Source organism: Littorina saxatilis, linkage group LG7, assembly GCF_037325665.1.
Source record: "Littorina saxatilis isolate snail1 linkage group LG7, US_GU_Lsax_2.0, whole genome shotgun sequence".
Lineage (NCBI taxonomy): Eukaryota > Metazoa > Mollusca > Gastropoda > Littorinimorpha > Littorinidae > Littorina > Littorina saxatilis.
In genome coordinates, this window is record NC_090251.1 from 18,672,189 (window position 1) to 18,692,081 (window position 19,893).

The 19,893-nt window shown below is 41.0% G+C and overlaps 1 protein-coding gene across 1 annotated transcript in view; it reads right to left on the reverse strand.

Annotated features, from left to right (window-relative positions):
- Window positions 1-1,051: 1,051 nt before the first annotated feature.
- The window catches only part of LOC138970143 (uncharacterized), a 42,545-nt gene continuing 23,703 nt past the window's right edge, over window positions 1,052-19,893 (reverse strand). Inside the window, exons 3-4 of the mRNA XM_070342626.1 lie at window positions 4,469-4,568; window positions 1,052-2,023 (exon numbers count right to left, since the gene is read on the reverse strand). Coding sequence (XP_070198727.1) covers window positions 1,170-2,023; window positions 4,469-4,568 — 954 coding nt within the window. The 3' untranslated portion in view covers window positions 1,052-1,169. The remainder of the gene's footprint in view (window positions 2,024-4,468; window positions 4,569-19,893) is intronic.

Genomic DNA, 19,893 nt, shown 5'->3' on the forward strand with positions numbered 1-19,893 from the left:
CGTTAAACAAGGCTGTGTTCATGTATACAATTCTAAATGACGACTGTCCTGAATATTTGCAATCACATTTCAAACATGCCACAAAAAGATATGGGTCCCAAAAAATCATCACTCCTATACCTTGCATAGACCTCTACAAATCGAGCTTAGCCTTCTCGGGAGCGTTTCTCTGGAACTCCTTCCCCCAACAGATAAGAAATGCAACTTCAGTGAAAATGTTTAAGAGACAGTCACGTTCACACATCATTCCTGAATGAAATGTCTTGTTTGATTGTTATTTTGTTAAACATGTTGTATTAGTGTTAACGGATGTGTAGCTGATTTGAGCTACTTTATTCCCAAATGAAAGGTATAACTATGTCAATGTGATTTTGTAATTTTTGAGTTCTCCTTATGTAATTCCTTAAATGCACATTGTGTTGCATTCCATACAATGTATTTCTGTATTTTATATGATTGAATTTATATTTTTAATGTGCGTCTGTCTTTATGTGTTGTATAAAGGACAGGTTGGAAGAATAGGCTTTGCCTAAAACCTTGATCTTTTTGCAATAAAGTTCTGAGTCTGAGTCTCTCTCTCTGACTCAATATCTCTCTCTCTCTCTCTCTCTCTCTCTCTCTCTCTCTATGTGTGTCTCTGTCTCTCTCTCGCTGTCTCTCTTTCTCTCCCTGTCTCTCTCTTTGTCTCTCTCTGTCTGTCTCTCTCTCTCTCTCCCTCTCTCTCTCTCTATCTATCTCACACACTTGTGCCTTTTAGTGGAAGTGGAAGTTGCAGCTCACGAAGAAGAAGAAGAAGAAGAAGAAGAAGAAGAAGAAGAAGAAGAAGAAGAAGAAGAAAAAGAAGAAGAAGAAGAAGAAGAAGAAGAAGAAGAACAACAACAACAACACCACCAACAACAACAACAACAAGAACAAGAAGAACAACAACAAGAACAAGAAGAACAAGAACAAGAAGAAGAACAAGAACAACAAGAACTAGAGGAAGAAGAACAAGAATAGAAAGAAGTGAGGTCCAACAATAAACTTACAATACAAACTTTGTGAGCAGAAAATCTGAGAGTGTAGACGTTTTAAATGGAATGGGGGGGGGGGGAGGCTGAGAGGTGGAGTGTGGGCCCCTAAAAAGCGGTGTCCACTACACAGCAAAGCAACGCACGCTACTTGTCGAGCTAGAAGGGAAGCTGGTACGCCGTCACCTCCGACCGCCCCCCCATGGTGTGCCACCAGGACACGATGAGGTGAGTAGAGGTGGTGGTCACACCGTAGGGATAGGAAGTAGTATCGGCTGACACCCAGGACAGAGCCGTCGCTTTTCCTCCCTGGCTGATCTGGATATAGCACAAGCTGCACAGCTTGGACTGCAAGACGCCGAAGTACATGTTTCCGTTACGATCAAAAGTGATATCCCTGGGCTCTTTCAGGTTCAAGGAGTTTAGGTCTAAACCACGGAAGGTGCTAGTGACGGTTCCCGTGGCAATGTTGACCGCTCGGACTTTGTCGCCTTCGTGGTCAGACAAGAAGACGTCCTCCCCGAAGCGCGTCAAGTAGTTCACCCCGATGTAGTTGTTGTGAGTGTCATCCAGGATGGTCCTGAGGATGTTTCCTCTCAGGTCAAGGACGTCCAAACGGCCGTGAAGACTGCCTCGCTTTGGAGCGCTGGCAATGACAGTGTTATTCGGACCTTGCGCCAGACCAGCGTACTCTCTGTTTGTTGTCAGTGTCGCGTCCACTGCGAGAGAGTCTGTGTTAACGGTGATGATGAGAAGTTTCTTAGCGTTACGAAAACATACCATGACCCTTCCGTCCAGAAGCTGCAAGAGGGAATCGGGGTTTCCCGAAGCACGTACAGAAGACAGGACGGTGTTGGGGTTCTTGAGAGAAACCATTTTGACTTCGTTCCTCAAGAAGTCAGCCATCAGAAGCTGTCCATAGTCCGTCACCAAAACTGACGTAACGAGCGCCCAGCCGTGTTTGCCATTTTCCACTGTTGAGGTTCTAACCCGAAATGTTCTCGGGGTTGGACCTGCAATACATGCAAAATGCCGCGGATTACAAGGTCGTCAAAACTGTTTCCAAATTTCACCTTGCTCCAAAGTTTTCATTTGCCACATTTTTTTTAACGTAATGTACACAATAAAGAAAAGTAAAAGGAAGATTTATGGATGGGTTACTATTCTCGTTCACGATAGCTGAGATATTTCCCCTGGGACTATTTTAGGCATTCCAGAACCTCTGGCGAAGGAATACACAAAAACGGGTCCGAGGGAAAATATCTAGACTATCTAGAATTTTTGCATGTTTGTTTGCGTGCTTATACTTGTGCACACGTGTATGTGTGTGTGTATGTGTGTGTGTGTTTGTGTGTGTGTGTGTGTGTGTATGTGTGTGTGTTTGTGTGTGTGTATGTGTGTGTGCGTTTGTGTGTGTGTGTGTGTGTTAGTGTGTGTGTGTTAGTGTGTGTGTGTGTGTGTGTGTGTGTGTGTGTGTGTGTGTGTGTGTGTGTGTGTGTGTGTGTGCGCGCGTAACAAGTCATATGCGCCACTTTTGAAACACACGAAGGAAACAATCGTTCGTAAAGGACATGTTCAATACATTAATAAAGAGGATTCGAAAAACGGGTTCAGTTCGTTAGTTATATATACTGTTCAAAAAAAGAAACGCATAGCTTGTAATATTTGGTTAATTTAGTTATATGGCTACAAGGATATCCACCAAACTGCAGAAAATGTTTATCTGGTCGTCGACCTTTCGTCCATTGCCACAAGTGAGCTCTGCACGTGACGCATGCGTTATCAGTGGCTACAATGTCAAAATTGCTCATTTGGCATGACCACTCGTCATGCTTCAGTGTAATCTCGTGAAACTCGGGGAATATTGAGCTCTCACCATGTCTTCCAAAACCCATAAAAGCGGATTGTTCGCCACAAAGAAATCAGACGACAATTCAGCGACGAAAGATGGCCCGATTGAGCAGAGAAGACCGCCAAATTGCATTGGGTCGTTTACAAGCAGGCCAAAGTCAAAGTGCAATCGCCAGGCACTTCCACGTGTCCCAGAGCACCATCAGTAGACTGTGGGTCAGGTTTCAAGCCACTGGCTCCGTTGCTGACTTGCCACGAGCGGGAAGACCAAGGGCGACAACTGCTGCTCACGACCGCTTCATACGGCTCCGCCACCTCCGGAATCGTTTCCTGTCGGCCTCATCTTCTGTCCAGGCTCTCCCCGGGCCACACCGATTATCGGACCAGACCGTGCGGAACCGCCTGCATGAAGCTGGTTTGAGAGCTCGCAGACCTCACAGAGGAGCTGTCCTCACCCGCCGCCATCGCCAGAACCGAGTGCAGTGGGGCAACCAGCACCTTCGCTGGACCGTCCGGAATCACTGGAGACACGTGTGGTTCAGCGACGAGTCCTACTTCCTGCTCCAGCGACATGATGGTCGGAGGAGGGTCTACCGGAGAGTAAACGAACGTTACGCGCCCAACTGTGTGGATGAGGCACCCGTTCATGGTGATGGAGGCGTCATGGTGTGGGGGGCGATCAATACCGCTGGAAGGAGCACCCTGGTGCACGTCCAAGGGCGCATAACTGCCCAGCGATACGTGGAGGAAATTCTGCGCCCACACGCCCTTCCTCTTCTGGCTGACCAGGATGCCATATTCCAGCAGGACAACGCTCGCCCGCACACAGCACGACTCACCACCCAGTTCCTCACCGACCACCATGTCCAGGTGCTTCCCTGGCCATCCATGTCGCCAGACATGAACCCGATAGAACACCTCTGGGATGAATTGGACAGACGTGTGCGCAGGCGAGAAGAAGCGCCCGCAAATCACCGCGATCTATTGCAGGCACTTCAGGAGGAGTGGGACACCATCCCACAGCAAGATATCCGGCATCTGATCCAGTCCATGTCCAGAAGGTGCCGGGCAGTTGTTGCTGCTCAAGGCAGTCACACCCCCTACTGACTTGACAGCCTCGGCACCCAATCGTATTGATTGACTGATTGATTTGAAGATGCAAATGAACTGTGTGTGCATTCAACTGTGTCCATACCAAATTTCAAACAAATAATCTAAATATTGGATTTTCTGTTAATATTTTCGAAAAATAAAACAAATTTGGCAAGTAGCAACTATGCGTTTCTTTTTTTGAACAGTATAGAAATGTGCAATTCAAGTAAACGGGCGCAGGACTCTGAGTAGTTCATTTTCCGGATAAACGATAATTGTTACTCTCTTTTACTACAATGAATTGGAATTGTCTGCTGTATATAGCTTCTTAGATTCCAAGACGTTCACTAAGTTCTGTGTCTTTTTTGGCCTTGAAAATACCACTTTAGTTTTTCAAGATTTTCCCGAACTGTCTAAATCGACAGGAACCCTGATTTCGCAGCATTGTTTTGATATATCGTACAATTGATTTATCTGTGGTGATTGAACAAAAAACGCCATAAAAACAATCTTACCTTTGTTTCCAGCATTATTCGATGCACCAGTGTTTGCGAGGGCAAGCAAACTTAGTATGAATACCACGATGTTGGAATCCTTAACCATCACCATTGTAACCTGAAACCAGTCGCGCAAGGCAATGTCAAGGAAGTCTGGTGGTTTATAAGATTGAGACGGATGAGACGAAAAACCGAGGTCCCTTCGTGTACACTACATTGGGGTGTGCACGTTAAAGATCCCACGATTGACAAAAGGGTATTTCCTGGCAAAATTGTATAGGCATAGATAAAAATGTCCACCAAAATACCCGTGTGACTTGGAATAATAGGCCGTGAAAAGTAGGATATGCGCCGAAATGGCTGCGATCTGCTGGCCGATGTGAATGCGTGATGTACTGTGTAAACAAAATTCCATCTCACACGGCATCAATAAATCCCTGCGCCTCGAATATGTGCGCGATATAAATTGCAAAAAAAACAAAAAACAAAATCCCTGCGCTTAGAACTGTACCCACGGAATACGCGCGATATAAGCCTCATATTGATTGATTGATTGATACTCTATAAACGAGCCGATTAAGTCCTTGGCTTGACGAAACCTTTCGACTGAGGCAGGCTGACTCAGTGGTCTTGGTGACTGAAGCCAACTCTACCTAATTTACATCAAACGGATGTTCTTTATCTAAACACATTATACAAAGGTTTTGATTTTGGAAGCAAAAATCCAATACAACTTTTGAATTTGGTTTTGCAGTTTCATTTTCAAGAAAAATTTAATTAACAAATTAGTTAAATAATGGGTAGGCTTCGACGATGCTATGCTATTCTGAACACACACCAATGCCGCCAGACCACATCACAAACAGAACTCTACAATCCACAGGTGTTGCCCACACACACACACAAACACACACACACACACAGAAGCCGTATATATATATATGTATATCTATATCTATAAATATATCTATAGAGATAGGTGACAGTGTATTTTTCGCGTGGCTATAAATTGATTCGACCTTTTCACTTTGACAGTAAGAACAACTTCCGGGTGCAAGGGAAGCGTTTTGGACAGCGCAGTGACATTCTAAAAATAGTAACGTAGTAACGGGAATATGGATTGACGCCACACGGAGGAAGGGAGATAAACGCTGAAAACACTGAAGAAGATAAAGAGAAAAACCCAAATCGGTTCAGCGCTGCGCGTGTTGAAATATCTCATGTCGAGTCCCATCGCTGTCGACGACGCCAAATGTAACCGAGTGCCGAAACACCACAATCATATGTGAAGCCAAAGTCCACTCAAACGGGATTGAGAATAACTGTTATGGCTTCTGGAAGGAAGGCCTGAACATAAATAGACACACATGATGATGATAAAATCGTTTATTTAACGTCACTCTGTAAAAACATTGGCGACATTTGTCTTAGATTAAAAACACACACAGGCGCGCACACAAACTTTCCCTTTATGTACAGTAGTTCACCACCCACCCACCCCCCGCACACTCTCGCTCATCTAATTAAAAATGGTAATAAGAGATACTTGGATATAAAATGGTATTCTTAAAGGTTCTGAACACACACCAATGCCGCCAGACCACATCACAAACAGAACTCTACAATACACAGGTTTTTGCCCACACACACACACAAACACACACACACACACACACACACACAGAGAAGCCGTATATGTGACCCTCCACCACGAAATGAGTCGCATGTCACCTCGCGCGGTTCTGCGCTAGGCTTAATATAAGTCCGGGGAGTGTCTGGTAACAGTGTAAGGGTTACCTTAGTCACAGGCTTATAACTCAAACAGTTTTCGCTCTTTTCTAAAACGGGTTTCACCACTGGATAGAGCATAAACAACTCTTTAGGAAAATGTAAAAATATGAAAATCATGCAAAGGTGACATGCGACTCATTTCGTGGTGGAGGGTCACATATATATATGTATATCTATATCTATAAGTATATAGAGATAGGTGACAGTGTATTTTTCGCGTGGCTATAAATTGATTCGACCTTTTCACTTTGACAGTAAGAACAACTTACGGGTGCAAGGGAAGCGTTCTGGACAGCGCAGTGACATTCTAAAAATAGTAACGTAGTCAGTAACGGGAATATGGATTGAAGCCACACGAAGGAAGGGAGATAAACGCAAAACACTGGAGAAGATAAGGAAGAGTTACTGGGAATGGTGAAATGAACAGAAAAACCAAAATCGGTTCAGCGCTGCGCGCTGAGAGCACGTGTTGAAATATCTCAGTCGATGAGGTTGTGTCCGGGGTGTAGCTGAATACGGTGTCCAAATTTGAAAAAGATCCACCGAGAACTTTGGCGTTGTGATGTGGTCTAGCGGCTTTGGTGTGTCGGTATGGGGGCCCGGGTAGCTCAGGTGGAACCAAAATCGGTTCAGCGCTGCGCGCTGAGAGCACGTGTTGAAATATCTCATCGATGAGATTGTGTCCGGGGTCTCTCTGAATAAGCCCACCAAATTTGAAGCAGATCCATCGAGAACTTTGGCCGTGCATCGCGCACAGACAGACAGACACACAGACACACAGACACTAGTCGTATATATATATAAGACTAGAATGAATACCCGCTTCGCCGGGTACCCGGCTTTGCCGGGAAGAAGTAGAGGAATACCCGGCTTCGCCGGGATGAAAGCGTTGTGGACAGTGACCTTCTAAAAATAGTAACGGGAATATCCGGCTTCGCCGGGATGAAAGCGTTGTGGACAGTGACCTTCTAAAAATAGTAACGGGAATATGGATTAACGCCACACGAAGGAAGGGAAATAAACGCAAAACACTGGAGAAGATAAGGAAGAGTTACTGGGAATGGATCTGGGAAGATGAACAGAAAAACCAAAATCGGTTCAGCGCTGCGCGCTGAGAGCACGTGTTGAAAATTCTCATCGACCAGGTTGTGTCCGGGGTCTACCTGAATATGCCCACCAAATTTGAAGCAGATCCATCGAAAACTTTGGCCGTGCATCGCGAACACACACACACACACAAACACACACACACACACACACACACACACACACAGACAGACACACAGACACACACACAGACACACACACAGACAGACAGACAGACACAAGTCGTATATATATGTAGATATATAAGATACATACACGCACGCACGCACGCACACACACATACACGCACGCACGCACACCCGCACGCACACACAGATACACACACACACGCGCAAACACACACACACACACACACGCACGCACGCACACACACACACACACACTCACACACACACACACACTCACACACACACACACACTCACACACACACACTCACACACACACACACACACACACACACACACACACACACACACACACACACACACACACACACACACATGCCTGAGTGAGCACGAAATGTATGTTTCATAAGTATTGAAAAAGTTGAAGATTTTGGGTGTATATTTTTGTAATGATAAGTTAAGAGTGCTTCTTTGGTAGAAGATAACTGGACTGGAAGAATAAGGAATATTTAGCGATTGATTTGTGCATGGGACAAGCGAAATTTGAGCATTGTTGGGAAAATATGTATTGTGAAAACGTTTTTAATTTCACAGTTTGCGTATATTATGCACTAGATGATTACCCGCTTCGCCGGGTACCGGCTTCGCCGGGAAGAAGTAGAGCCGAATACCAGGCTGCACCTGGGACCCGGCAGAGCACCTGGGACCCGGCTTTGCCGGCGCACGAAGGAAAGGAGATAAACGCGCAAAACACTGGAGACCTTCTAAAAATAGTAACGTGCAGTGACCTTCTAAAAATAGTAACGTAGTAACGGGAATATAGGTTGACGCCACACGGAGGAAGGGAGATAATCGCGGCTGAAAACACTGGAGAAGATAAGGAAGAGTTACTGGTAGTGGATCCCGAAAAAAAAAGAAAAAAAATTGGTTCATCGCGCACAGCGCTGCGCGCTGAGAGCACGTGTTGAAATATCTCATCAATGAGGTTGTGTCCGGGATGTAGCTGAATACGGTGTCCAAATTTGAAAAAGATCCACCGAGAACTTTGGCCGTGCATCGCGAACAGACAGACAGACAGACAGACAGACAGACACTACTCGTATATATATATAGATACAAAGTCGCTGTTTCGAAAAGAGTGTATCCATGGTTATGTTGATAAAACGAATTCTAAAGTTTACTTTTGCGAGTGTTCACAAGTGTTTCATCAGGTTTTTGTCCAATTAACACATTTGAACCATTATTGAACATGAAATGAAGACAGTGTCCTGGAACATTCAGGAGAGCAAAGTATCAGTGTCATCAGTTAATGACATCGGACACCGATTGACCAGTATTTTATTTATTCTTCATGGAAATGCGGGCTGTTTTTCACTGGGGGAAGCACGGTTCTATCCAGTGTTTTCGTTTTTCTTGCATGCGTGTACATTCGTGTTTTCAAGCCCTGAGACTTTTGCTGTGAACTTGGGTTCTTTATCGTGCGCATGTGTGCACACGGAGATGTTCGGACACCGAAGAGAGTCTGCACAAAGTTGATTCTACAAAATCAATCACTCGCCGAACGTGGGGATCAAACCCACGCCGATAGCGACAACTGAGTTTGAAACCGGTGTAACACGAGAAAATTACTCCCACGAGATATTTACTCCGGAGTAAAATTTTCGTACGAATTAAAATGTTACTCCCTTTACGAAAAAAGTACTCCCCCATTACACGAGAAAATTACTCCCCACGACAGATGAGTTCCGAGTAAACATTTCGTACAAAAATGTTACTCCTCTGACGAAAAAAACCGAATAAATTACGTCACCCTAACATGAGCAATTTAACTTCCCATGCCAGGTGTACGACATTTTTACTCTCTTGTAAAATCTTTCTCAAAAACCTGCTTTGAATACCCTATTTCCAGCCAAATCGGAAAGTCACGTTACAATAATTCCAATATAAAACACTAAGTTTTTAAGTTCACAGCAAAAAGTTTAATCCCCCGTTAGTCTTGATTGATTGATTGATAGTCTTGGTGGTGGAAGGGGTGGCGGGAGGTTAGTGCGACATTCGTTTGTGCGAGATTACATATTGACATTATCCCTTCACCGCATCCCATTTTCGCGTACGAGATTTTTTTGACTGGAAGTAAAAACAAGTCGCGTAAGGCGAAAATACAACATTTAGTCAAGCTCAGTCGAACTCACAGAATGAAACTGAACGCATTGCATTTTTTCCGCAAGACCGTACACTCGTAGCTTCGTCTGTCCACCGCTCGTGGCAAAGGCAGTGAAAAATTGACAATCCAGAAAAGCGCGGTAGCGGTTCCGCTGAGGAGGATAGCACGCTTTTATATATCTCTATTCTTTTTAACTTTCTGAACGTGTTTTTAATCCAAACATATCATATCTATATGTTTTTGGAATCAGGAACGGACAAGGAATAAGATGAAATTGTTTTTAAATCGATTTCGGAAATTTGATTTTAATCATAATTTTTATATTTTTAATTTTCAGAGCTTGTTTTTAATCCGAATATAACATATTTATATGTTTTTGGAATCAGAAAATGATGAAGAATACGATAAACGTAATTTTGAATCGTTTTTTAAAATTTTAATTACAATTTTCAATTTTTAATGACCAAAGTCATTAATCAATTTTTAAGCCTCCAAGCTAAAATGCAATACCAAAGTCCGGCCTTTGTCTAAGATTGCTTGGCCAAAATTTCAATCAATTTGATTAAAGAATGAGGGTGTGACAGCTAGTGCCGCCTTAACTTTTACAAAATGCCGGATATATGATGTCATCAAAGACATTTATCGAAAAAATTTAAAAAAATGTGTGGGGATATCATACCCAGGAACTCTCATGTAAAATTTCATAAAGATCGGTCCAGTAGTTTAGTCTGAATCGCTCTACACACACAGACACAGACACAGACAGACACAGACACACACACACACACACACACACACACACACACACACACACACACACACACACACACACACACAAATACACCACGACCCTCGTCTCGATTCCCCCCTCTATGTTAAAAAATTTAGTCAAAACTTGACTAAATGTAAAAATGGGGAGTAAAAATTTTGTGGAGGGAGTAATTTTGTCGTGCCTTGGGGAGTTCTTTTCTCGTATAAAAGGTGTACTCGGAGTAAGAATTTCGTACGAAATTTTTACTCCGGAGTAAAATTTTCGTGGAGTGAAAATTTCGTGCTACACCGGCGCCGCTACCGATTGAGCTATGTCCTCGCTGCCTGTGATATTTCCAGAGTGTGTTGACATAAGCGTGAAAAAAATAGAAAAATTAATCGGACAGATTTTATGTTAGATACGTGTTAATATGACGACATGCCAATTTTGAGATAAACGAGGGTTGGGTAATAAAATTGGGCTTCTGACCAATCATGTACAACCACAGGACCTATCATGGAAGAGGTATTTACCGCCCGGTTTACGTTTGTTGTAATGATGTGTTTTTATTGGAATTATTGTAACGTGACTTTCCGATTTGGCTGGAAATAGGGTATTCAAAGCAGGTTTTTGAGAAAGAGTAAAGCCGGTTTTTACTTCAGGTGAGTATGACGTAACGTGACGTTTTCTTAAGCAAAAATTAGATCAGTTTCTCAATTTGCATGAACGTATTTCTTGGAGCATCCGATCGATTTTAACAAAACAATGACACAATGTCGAGTTCAAATATTCACATATCCAAACAAATAATTATTATAATTGGCCGAGACATATGATTGCAACGACCTGCAAAACGTACCAATTCCCCCATGTTGAAAAAGGGCATCAGAAGAGTTACAAGTGACCGTACTCTGAAAACTATGCATAAGCGCTGTTTTAAAGTGTTCACCATCTGCAATGTCCAAAAATAGATTTTAGAAAGAAGTTTAAAATTATGATACATGTATTCTAGTGAAATAATTTGCATTAGAACGTAAACGTGTCATGAAGTAATTCACCATTAACATAGAGGGGGAATCGAGACGAGGGTCGTGGTGTATGTGTGTGTGTGTGTGTGTGTGTGTGTGTGTGTGTGTGTGTGTGTGTGTGTGTGTGTGTGTCACTGTGTGTGTGTAGAGCGATTCAGACTAAACTACTGGGCCGATCTTTATGAAATTTGACATGAGAGTTCCTGAGAATGATATCCCCAGAAATATTTATCATTATTTCGATAAATGTCTTTGATGACGTCATATCCGGCTTTTTGTAAAAGTTGAGGCAGCACTGTCACACCCTCATTTTTCAATCAAATTGATTGAAATTTTGGCAAAGCAATCTTCGACGAAGGCCGGACTTCGGTATTGCATTTCAGCTTGGTGGCTTAAAAATGTATTCATGACTTTGGTCATTAAAAATCGGAAAATTGTAAAAAAAAACATAAAATTATAAAACGATTCAAATTTACGTTCATCTTATTCTTCATCATTTTCTGATTCCAAAAACATATAAACATCTTATATTCAAATTCAAAACAAGCTCTAAAAATTAAAAATATAAAAAATTTGATTAAAATTAATTTTCCGAAATCGTTTTAAAAACTATTTCATCTTATTCCTTGTAGGTTCTTGATTCCAAAAACATATAGATATGATATGTTTGGATTAAAAACACGCTCAGAAAGTTAAAACGAAGAGAGGTATAGTAAAGCGCCAAACAGGCTCGTCACTTTCACTGCCTTTTGCACTAGCGGCGGACTACGTTCAGTTTCATTCTGTGAGTTCCACAGCTTGACTAAATGTAGTCATTTCGCCTTACGCGACTTGTTTTATTTATAATATCTCACAAAAGCATTTAATACATAGGGTAAAGATCGTTTAAAAGATGAAGAAACAAGTCGCGTGAAACGAAATTAATACATTTAGACCATCTGTCGAACTATTATAATGTAACTGAACGTACTGCGGCTTTTCACGACTATGGCCTTGCTGTTTACCCGCGATCGGCTCGCTGATAGCTTGAAGTAAAAAGCCAGTATAGCATAGAAGCGTATAATTGTGCTTCACATTAACGCGCGCTTTTCTCTATTTTTGTGTGTTGTTTTTTGATTCAGAAAATTAAATAAAAGGTGTTGAAATCATTTTTAAAATACTTACTAAAGTTTTGATATGAATGTTCAGATTTTTAATGTCTAAACTCATTAATCAATTAGTACGCTTCAAGCTGATATGAAATCCCATAGTCCGGACTTCGTCAAAGGCTGCTTGACCAAAATTTCAATCAATTGGATCGACTTATGATGTTGTGACATTGTCTCCTCAATTTTAACAAAAGGCCGGTTATGACGTCATCCCAGACATGTCTGGGGATATCATTTGCAGGAGCTGTCATTTAGAGTTTCATGAAGAATGGTCCAGTAGATTTCACTCTACACACACACAGACACACACATACACACACACACACACACACACACACACACACACACACACACACACACACACAGACAGACAGACAGACAGACAGACAGCCAGACAGACAAAAAGACAGACAAAAAGACAGATAGACAAAGAGGCAGGAAATACTAACACGTTGGCTGACAGAATAAAGGCATATGGAATGTGTGCAGGCTTTGATGAAACATGGCGGACACCACCCACGAAGAAAATATATTGAAATCACGTAAAGCATCCACCATGGATAAATATTGAACGTCAGAGTCAACTCTTGGCAGCGACGTCGCCATGAGAGGCAAGGACTACACATCGCACGGGGTTGGGCAGAAACCTGGTCAACTTTGTCCAGCCGGAAAATCTGGAGGTACAGTATGTTCTGAAGTACAAGGAATATGGTTCATCTCACATGCAATCAAGTGTTAAACGGTATTTACTGAAATGCGATAGGTAAGTTCTCTTCTCCATTACAAATGCAAATTCCTCAAGTGCAATGTAGTGATGAGCTTTAAAATCAAAACAGTACCTTCTTATATTAGTCTAAGAACATCTAAACTGTTGCAGACAATGAACGTGACACATGTCCAAAACCAACTAAAGTATGAATTCCCGTGTCCTTTTATTCGGAATTTCTATGCTAGTAATTTTGATATCCGGCACACCTTTTGGATTACAAATTTAATTTAAAGGAATCAGCTGACTGCCGCTAAAATACTGGAAACCCATAAATTATACCTGACAAAATCGTCAGGTACCATTGAAAAATTGACGAACAATCATTATAGGCACAACTTGTCAACTTTTAAACACGAGGAGAAAATCAAATCAAATCGCTACCCCGAACAGATTGTTTTGTTCAGCTGGCATGCGTATTTCTTCTGATATGTCATTCCAACTGATGCGGATATAACCACATGAGCTGTCAGCAACGGGAGGTTGGAATCCCTTTCTATGATGTATACACATCGCACCATGTACCACAATTGGCCATCGTTGAATATTGCCATTAGTGACAATGAAGGTATTGTGTGAAAACCTTAAACTTCGTGTGCATGCTCCAGTGGAAAGATAGGCGTGTGAGTACGTGTGTGTTATTGTGTGTATGTGTGTGTACGTGTGCGTGTGTGTGTGTGTGTGTACGTGTGCGTGTGTGTGTGTGTGTGTGTGTGTGTGTGTGGGTGTAAGCGTGGGTTAGTATGTGTGTGTGTGTGTGTTAGTGTGTGTGTACTTAGTTTGTGTGTGTGTGTGTGTAGGTGTGTGTGTGTGTGTATGTGTGTGTGTGTGTGTGTGTGTGTGTGTGTGGTGTGTGTGTGTGTGTGTTTATGCGTGTGTGTGATGCGTGTGTGTGTGTGTGTGACATGTGTATGGGTGTGTGTGTGTGTGTGTGTGTGTGTGTGTGTGATGTGTGTATTTTGTGTGTGTGTGATGTGTGTGTGTGTGTATAATTATGTATATAGATATATATATATATATGTGTGTGTGTGTGTGTGTGTGTGTGTGTGTGTGTGTGTGTGTGTGTGTGTGTGTGTCCGCCCACGCTGCAATGTACCGAAAGGTTTGCACTGGCTGAAGACTGTCCGTTCACGGGAGGGACGGCTGTACTATTTGTTTGGTGAATCCATTTGTTTAGAGAAACGAGAAGTGTGTGAACCCGGTTTACACGAACATTCAGATCAGTTTTCTAATTGTAACTAAGTTCTGGATCGATTATTACATCAAAGCTTTTACATTTTGCAAATTTCGTATTCAAAATATCACAAGCTCAAAGTAAAGCAATATTTTGAAGAAAACACTGTGAGTGTTGGCTTCGTGTTTGTTACACAAGATGTCGGAAAGCTTAATCTATTTTATTTTATTTTTCGTGGCCTAATATGAGTACAGAAAACGATTTAGAAAGCTTGAAACAGAGCAAGTCGGGTGTGCGAGCTTCCATTTTTTACATTTAGTCAAGTTTTGACTAAATGTTTTAACGTAGAGGGGGAATCGAGACGAGGGTCGCGGTGTGTGTGTGTGTGTGTGTGTGTGTGTGTGTGTGTGTGTGTGTGTGTGTGTGTGTGTGTCTGTGTGTCTGTGTGTGTCTGTGTGTGTCTGTGCGTGTGTGTGTGTAGAGCGATTCAGACCAAACTACTGGACCGATCTTTATGAAATTTGACATGAGAGTTCCTGGGAATGATATCCCCGGAAATTGTTTTCTTTTTTTTGATAAATACTTTTGATGACGTCATATGCGGCTTTTTGTAAAAGTTAAGGCGGAACTGTCACACCCTCATTTTTCCATTAAATTGATTGAAATTTTTGTAAAGCAATCTTCGACAAAGGCCGGACTTCGGTATTGCATTTCAGCTTGGTGGCTTAAAAATTAATTAATGACTTTGGTCATTAAAAATCTGAAAATTGTAAAAAAAAATTGTTTTTAAAACGATCCAAATTTACGTTCATCTTATTCTTCATCATTTTCTGATTCCAAAAACATATAAATATGTTATATTCGGATCAAGGTCTGAAAATTAAAAATATAAAAATTATTATCAAAATAAAATTTCCGAAATCGATTTAAAAACAATTTCATCTTATTCCTTGTGGGTTCCTGATTCCAAAAACATATAGATGTGATATGTTTGGATTAAAAACACGCTCAGAAAGTTAAAAAGAATAGAGATAAAGAAAAGCGTGCTATCCTTCTCAGCGCAACTACTACCCCGCTCTTCTTGTCAATTTCACTGCCTTTGCATCGAGCGGTGGACTGACGATGCTACGAGTATACGCTCTTGCTGTAAAAATGCAGTGAGTTCAGTTTCATTCTGTTAGTTCGACAGCTTGACTAAATTTTGTAATTTCGCCTTACGCGACTTGTTGTTATTGAGGGCGGACGAATCCAAGTAACAGAAAACAATTTTTAGTGGATTTCACTGCTAAAACCTAACTCGCTCGCAGTCGCATTGTCTGCCCCTGCCTTGAGTTTTGCGTTTGTGTTATAATTTGCAAGCAAGAATCAACAAAAGTAACACACACAAAAAAACCTCAATAGCAGCAAAACTAGTGTGATACATTAGTAGTCAATCTTCCGCTTGACTGTATGTACAACACAAATACAGAGTACAGTACTCTGCAACACATGAAACCCAAATAGAACATGTGTCCATACAATACCGCTTATTTTATTAAAACACAGCTGCGGCCATCAACCAATTTTCTTGTGTTTTCTCATGATGCGTTATTTCTAGTGTAGGCCTGTATTTCCTAAAAATCAGTCGACGCTTGGCTGGTGTGTTACGAAGAAAAACATTACAGCGAGAAAAGATAGTTCGCCGGATTTGGTCTGTAAAATGCACTACATATTTAAACAGCCAATCACAGCGCGTTACACACACTTGCATTGGTGCGCTTTTGTTTTGAATGCTGTACTCCGATGTAAAGTGTGCATAGGATGGCGCAGTGATACGTAATGTGGCGCAGGGCGCACTATTTCTCATTTTTACATTTAGTCAAGTTTTGACTAAATGTTTTAACATAGAGGGGGAATCGAGACGAGGGTCGTGGTGTATGTGTGTGTGTGTGTGTGTGTGTGTGTGTGTGTGTGTGTGTGTGTGGGTGTGTGGGTGTGTGTGTGTGTGTGTGTGTGTGTGTCTGTGTGTGTAAGTGTGTAGAGCGATTCAGACTAAACTACTGGACCGATCTTTATGAAATTTGACATGAGAGTTCCTGGGAATGATATCCCCGGCCATATTTTTATTTTTTCGATAAATACCTTTGATGACGTCATATCCGGCTTTTTGTAAAAGTTGAGGCGGCACTGTCACACCCTCATTTTTCAATCAAATTGATTGAAACTTTGGCAAAGCAATTTTCGACAAAGGCCGGACTTCGGTATTGCATTTCAGCTTGGTGGCTTACAAATTAATTCATGACTTTGGTCATTAAAAATCTGAAAATTGTAAAAAAAAACAATTTTTTATAAAACGATCCAAATTTACGTTCTTCTTATTTTTCATCATTGTCTGATTCTAAAAACATATAAATATGTTATATTTGGATTAAAAACAAGCTCTGAAAATTAAAAAAATAAAAATTATAATTAAAATTAAATTTCCGAAATCGTTTTAAAAACTATTTCATCTTATTCCTTGTCGGTTCCTGATTTCAAAAACATATAGATATGATATGTTTGGATTAAAAACACGCTCAGAAAGTTAAAACGAAGAGAGGTACAGTAAAGCGTGCTATGAAGCACAGCGCAACCGCTACAGCGCCAAACAGGCTCGTCACTTTCACTGCCTTTTGCACTAGCGGCGGACTACGTTCAGTTTCATTCTGTGAGTTCCACAGCTTGACTAAATGTAGTAATTTCGCCTTACGCGACTTGTTTATGATTTAAGAATGTTTGTGTAACAAGCTGTCAATTTATTATTTAGATTTTAAAAGTTAGGTCTTGCGCCAAAACGCACCACGGTCCGATTGTCTATCACAATCCGCAAAATTATTTCTTTGAAAATTGCTCGCTCTTTACGTAGGGCACCTAGGATGTTCCCGTTTGGTGAGCGTTCAAATGGAAGGGTGTTTGTACTGTGTCTGTGTAAAAGCCTGACAGTATCTGTGATGGTTTACGGGAGGCGCACTGTGCTGTTTGTGCTCTTTTTATATTTAGTCAAGTTTTGACTAAATATTTTAACATCGAGGGGAATCGAAACGAGGGTTGTGGTGTATGTGCGTGTGTGTGTGCGTGTGTGTGTCTGTGTGTGTGTGTGTGTGTGTGTGTAGAGCGATTCAGACTAAACTACTGGACCGATCTTTATGAAATTTGACATGAGAGTTCCTGGGTATGAAATCCCCGAACGTTTTTTTCATTTTTTTGATAAATGTCTTTGATGACGTCACATCCGGCTTTTCGTGAAAGTTGAGGCGGCACTGTCACGCCCTCATTTTTCAACCAAATTGGTTGAAATTTTGGTCAAGTACTCTTCGACGAAGCTCGGGGTTCGGTATTGCATTTCAGCTTGGTGGCTTAAAAATTAATTAATGACTTTGGTCATTAAAAATCTGAAAATTGTAAAAAAAATTAAAAATTTATAAAACGATCCAAATTTACGTTTATCTTATTCTCCATCATTTGCTGATTCCCAAAACATATAAATATGTTATATTCGGATTAAAAACAAGCTCTGAAAATTAAATATATAAAAATTATTATCCAAATTTTTTTTTCGAAATCAATTTAAAAACACTTTCATCTTATTCCTTGTCGGTTCCTGATTCCAAAAATATATAGATATGATATGTTTGGATTAAAAACACGCTCAGAAAGTTAAAACAAAGAGAGGTACAGAAAAGCGTGCTATCCTTCTCAGCGCAACGAATACCCCGCTCTTCTTGTCAATTCCACGTGCACTGCCTTTGCCACGGGCGGTGGAGTGACGATGCTACGAGTATACGGTCTTGCTGCGTTGCGTTGCGTTCAGTTTCATTCTGTGAGTTCGACAGCTACTTGACTAAATATTGTATTTTCGCCTTACGCGACTTGTTACATTTAGTCAAGTTTTGACTAAATGTTTTAACATAGAGGGGGAATCGAGACGAGGGTCGTGGTGTATGTGTGTCTGTATGTGTGTGTGTGTGTGTGTGTGTGTGTGTGTGTGTGTGTGTGTGTGTGTGTGTGTGTGTGTGTGTGTGTGTGTGTGTGTCTGTGTGTGTGTGTAGAGCGATTCAGACTAAACTACTGGACCGATCTTTATGAAATTTGACATGAGAGTTCCTGGGAATGATATCCCCGGATGATTTTTTCTTTTTTTCGATAAATGTCTTTGATGACGTCATATCCGGCTTTTTGTAAAAGTTGAGGCGGCACTGTCACACCCTCATTTTTCAATCAAATTGATTGAAATTTTGGCCAAGCAATCTTCGACAAAGGCCGGACTTTGGTATTGCATTTCAGCATGGTGGCTTAAAAATTAATTAATGATTTTTGTCATTAAAAATCTGAAAATTGTTTAAAAAAAAAATGTTTTCATAAAACGATCCAAATTTACGTTTATCTTATTTTTCATCATTTTCTGATTCCAAAAACATATAAATATGTTATATTTGGATTAAAAACAAGCTCTGAAAATTAAAAATATAAAAATTATGATTAAAATTAAATTTCCGAAATCGTTTTAAAAACTATTTCATCTTATTCCTTGTCGGTTCCTGATTTCAAAAACATATAGATATGATATGTTTGGATTAAAAACACGCTCAGAAAGTTAAAACGAAGAGAGGTACAGTAAAGCGTGCTATGAAGCACAGCGCAATTACCGCTACCGCGCCAAACAGGCTCGTCACTTTCACTGCCTTTTGCACTAGCGGCAGACTACGTTCAGTTTCATTCTGTGAGTTCCACAGCTTGACTAAATGTAGTAATTTCGCCTTACGCGACTTGTTTACATTTAGTCAAGTTATGACTCAATGTTTTACCATAGAGGGGGAATCGAGACGAGGGTCGTGGTGTATGTGTGTGTGTATGTGTGTGTGTGCGTGTGTGTGTGTGTGTAGAGCGATTCAGAGTAAACTGCTGGACCGATCTTTATGAACTTGTACATGAGAGTTCCTGGGAATGATATCCCCGGATGTTTTTTTCTTTTTTTCGATAAATGTCTTTGATGACGTCATATCCGGCTTTTTGTAAAAGTTGAGGCGGCACTGTCACACCCTCATTTTGTCAATCAAATTGATTGAAATTTTCTCCAAGCAATCTTCGACAAAGGCCGGACTTCGGTATTGCATTTCAGCTTGGTGGCTTAAAAATTAATTGAAGACTTTGGTCATTAAAAATCTGAAAATTGTTAAGAAAATTTTTTTTATATAACGATCCAAATTTACGTTCATCTTATTCTTCATCATTTCCTGATTCCAAAAACATATAAATATGTTATATTTGGATTAAAAACAAGCTCTGACAATTAGAAATATAAAAAGTTATGATCAAAATTAAATTTTCGAAATCAATTTAAAAACACTTTCATCTTATTCCTTGTCGGTT